This window comes from Plectropomus leopardus, unplaced genomic scaffold (assembly GCF_008729295.1).
Source record: "Plectropomus leopardus isolate mb unplaced genomic scaffold, YSFRI_Pleo_2.0 unplaced_scaffold11281, whole genome shotgun sequence".
In the NCBI taxonomy this organism is placed as follows: domain Eukaryota; kingdom Metazoa; phylum Chordata; class Actinopteri; order Perciformes; family Serranidae; genus Plectropomus; species Plectropomus leopardus.
The window spans coordinates 1-3,887 of record NW_024611930.1 but is presented as its reverse complement, the minus strand read 5'-3'; the positions used below and the strand labels follow the sequence as shown (position 1 = coordinate 3,887).

General features: G+C 42.0%; 1 protein-coding gene across 1 annotated transcript; it reads right to left on the bottom strand.

The window, feature by feature from the left end:
* Window positions 1-1,417: 1,417 nt before the first annotated feature.
* Window positions 1,418-3,752, bottom strand: LOC121963441 (protein kinase C beta type-like; the record flags this gene model as incomplete). Its single annotated transcript, XM_042513727.1, has 6 exons — window positions 1,418-1,616; window positions 2,050-2,190; window positions 3,064-3,171; window positions 3,259-3,339; window positions 3,450-3,588; window positions 3,690-3,752. Coding segments are annotated over 6 exons (685 nt in total), but the record flags the coding sequence as incomplete, so codon positions are not given.
* Window positions 3,753-3,887: the final 135 nt, after the last annotated feature.

Below are 3,887 nucleotides of genomic sequence, written 5' to 3'. Positions count from 1 at the left end.
ATATCACCCTTGTTTCTGTACATCAGGTGCAGAGCTGGAGCCAGGGGGCGCTGAGCTTAGCTTAGCATGAAGACTGGAAGGTGGTGAGGTAAACAACCAGCCTGGCTCTCCTCAAAAAAACAACTAGCAGAACTATGGTGGTCAGTCTCTGCTAAATTTGCTTTCAGTTGCCCAACACTTATTAACCTGTAACTAACCAGTGCATTTTTAAAAGAAAAAGTACATGCAAAATGACATGAAATACAAGAGGCCTTTCCCTTCAGTCCTTCGTGCCACTGACTCAGTGAGCTTTAGCTCCTCACTTCAAAGCTCTATGCAAAAAGTTGCAGGGAGCTTGCTGTATATGATGTAAAAAGTTTTAGTTTTGCTTAAATACTTGCTAAAGGCATTCAAACAAAGTTTTGTGTTGGAGTTTGTTGTATTCCAAATTCTAAATTTTGCCAAAAGTATTTTCATTTTTATTATGAATGCATATTGGTTCCAAATCTCAGTTATTGGTCTTATTAAGTACTAATAATCGGTATCAGCCCTGAAAAAACAATATTGGTCGACCCCTAGTTTTGTGATGTAAATATCTTGCCTTTGTTTTTATTTTCTGTTGGCTTTGCTGACTGGCAACACTGACGGGTTAGCATCCAGAAACATAGTGACCACTGCCCATCCTCCAGACTCACGTTAGCCGTACGCCAGCGTCAATCTGACATAGAATTCTGAAAACAGATGACGCTGCAATTTTGCTGGTTTTAAGTTGTGTTGATAAATAACCAAAATACAAAATCCTTCAAACGTCTCATGCTAACATCATCTTGACGTAGTATAACAACATTCAGTTGTGAGGTACGAATTATACCTGTAAGGAGGATGGAAGTGGAGGTGGATGGCTCCAATAAACAACAGACTTTCATGCGGGAGTCCGTTGTTTGCTCCCCCCTGTGAACGTGATGGGATTTTTTTGTCCACCGTATCATGTATCTCCTTCCCCTGAACCTAAGCATCAGTGCCAGTATGTGCGTACGTACAACTTTTGTTGCCTAAACATAAGCACTGGCAGACGCAGAAGGATACCTAACTCGTAATACGTAAATGCAGAAGTACACTGACAACGCAGCAACAGGTGAGGAGTTGGGATAAAAACGTGTTGCTTAAACACAAATTTTTACATTCCTGTTTTTGTTTTTTTTTTCTTTTAAATGGAGTGTGCCACGCTAGCTGTCTCCCCCTGCTTCCAGTCTTTATGCTAAGCTACATGAATCCCCTACTGGCTCCAACTCTGTATTTTATGCACATTTCGCTGCTCAACTAAAAAAGCGTATCCACAAAATGTTGAATCATCCTTTAATGTTTCATCCTGCTGAATACAGCCTGGATATGACATCATGGTGATTTTTTTGTTTGTTTTTTTTTAATGTATGTTTCCGAGGTGTTGGGGGATTACTAGTGCAGCCCAGTGATGTGTGGCATGGTCAGTGAGTTGTGTGAGGGTACTCAGGGTTAACAAATGAGAAGCCTTGGAATTCTTCCTGGTCCAGGTTGGCTATTAGCTCCTGATCTGGGGGGGTCAGCACAGGGGCGTGGCGCGTGAAAAAGTGATCAAAGTTCTCCGCATCACGCCCACACTGCCGTGGAGAGGAGAGGAGAGAGGTGGAGAGAGAGAGAGAGAGATGGAGGGGATGGAGTGAGTTTGATGAGGAATGAGAGGAAAAAAAGGACAACAACAAAGAGAAAAAAGAGAAATACAACTAAAACATGGCATCAACCAATCAAATCACTCACAGCCGAAACTGTGGATTTCCATTGGTCCGTATGTGAGCCGGTGACATCTCAGCTTCATCATTGGTGACTACACTAACAAATCTCAGCTTGGCATTTGTCAGAATAGTGACCAATGGCAGGTGATGGTTGGGTTCAGAGGATGATCAATCTAATTTATAACTTACCTTCACTAAGTAAGTATCTCCTTCCTTACTGGCTAATTTCAGGTAATATTCAACAGCTGACAAGAACGTGTGTGTGCGTGTGTGTGTGTGTGTGTGTGTGAGATATACTCACAGCTTTCGGTTTGAAAGGCGGTTGGACCTCTTTATTCTCCAGTTTTTCCCAGTCTATATAGCGGAAGAAGGCGTGCTCCTTGATGTCTCTCTCCCCCTCTGGGCCGCAGCCCAGACGCTTACCTGGGTGCTTTGTCATCAGCTAAAATCACACACACACATACAAAATAAGTTTGAACATGTGTGTGGAAAGTGTGCAAAGTGTGGCCAATCCCTACACACTGGTCATCCCTCACTGCATGAAATCACAATAAAGGTAAACAAACAAGCAGGTAAACTTTGTTAAAGCAGAAATAAAGAGAATAAACTGCATTCACTGAATTACCAAAATGATAAATCTCTTACCTTCCTAAATTTTTTTTGCATTGCAGTTTTCAGTAAATGTATAAAAAGCTACAGCAACTGCAGCCATCTTATCACAACCAATGGCCTGCTTACAAGTGATGTGGAGACAAATTTGTGTATCCCAGGATGGTGAAGGAATGGCTGGCTTATTCAGCCTCTGATTGACTTATCCTGTATCTTACCCTAAAATAACTCACTCCTCCTGCCTAAACCAAACCAATTCAACCCCACTCATATGGAGAGTACGGCACATCATTCTTATCGTAGGATTCACAAAGTTGTAACTGTTAAGGGAAAAGGAGCTTTGCAAAGTCATAAATTGCCTCAAATGATGCAACTTGAGTCAGCATTAGATTTTATGACTACAAGTTTGGAAAAAAGGATAGAAAATGCGCACATCCATAAAACGTCGAGAAAGGTGCTGGACCCACACAAAGTACAAGCAAAAAACAGAGAAAGGTGCGTGCACTTAAGCTCCTCTTACAGCTTTTACTGAGCTCGCTCTTTTTCAAGCAGTGACCAAGTAAATGTCGCAATGTAATGTCGACTCCACTATAAGAGTCCTAAATCTGACGTCTCAGACAGTGTTCAGACTGGATATGAAGAGGGTTTAGGAGCAACTTTAGGACAGAGTTTCTTTTTTTAGGTGCATTCAAGTATGAGCCCTCACCCCCTTGCAGATAGCAACAGCTTCTTTGGACATGGATTTAGGGTAAGAGACGTGATGCTCCATGATCGACTGGAACAGCTCATCTTCATCCTCCCCGTCAAAAGGCGGCTGGATGGGCACAAAGATATGTCATCATTTTTCTCATCACTGGCTCTCAACTTTAAAAAACAGTAACTGCAGTGATTGCATACACACCTGTCCAGCAAGCATTTCATAGAGCAGGACTCCAAAGGCCCACCAGTCCACAGACTTCCCATAAGGCTGATAAGCTATGATCTATAAAGAAACAACGGTAGAGTCGTGAGTCGTCTTTACAAATCAGAAGATGTAAAAGAAAAGCAAGCAGAAAAAGCCCCAATCGACTGCATCACAGGACGTAAACACACTTCTGGAGCGATGTAGTCTGGTGTTCCACAGAAAGTCTTTGTGGTTACTCCATCATACATGTTCTCTTTGCACATGCCAAAATCAGCTATCTTTATATGGCCTTCAGCGTCAAGCATCACGTTGTCCAGCTTCAGATCCCTGAAAACAAAACACACACACAAACACACAGGTTTTATCATGCCTGTATTCTGATTGTACACTGCACATGCAGGCTCCAGCTGATTCACAGACAGACTCACCGATACACGATGCCTTTGGAGTGAAGGAAGAAGAGTCCGATGGCAATCTCTGCAGCATAGAACCTAAAACACAAACAAACACAAGTTTCTAACCACATTTGTGCATCTATATTAATATGAATAGCATATACATCATGAAAAAATATTTTCTGGGATCATGTATGCAATGGGTGTGACATTTTTACAAACAAAAGTGTG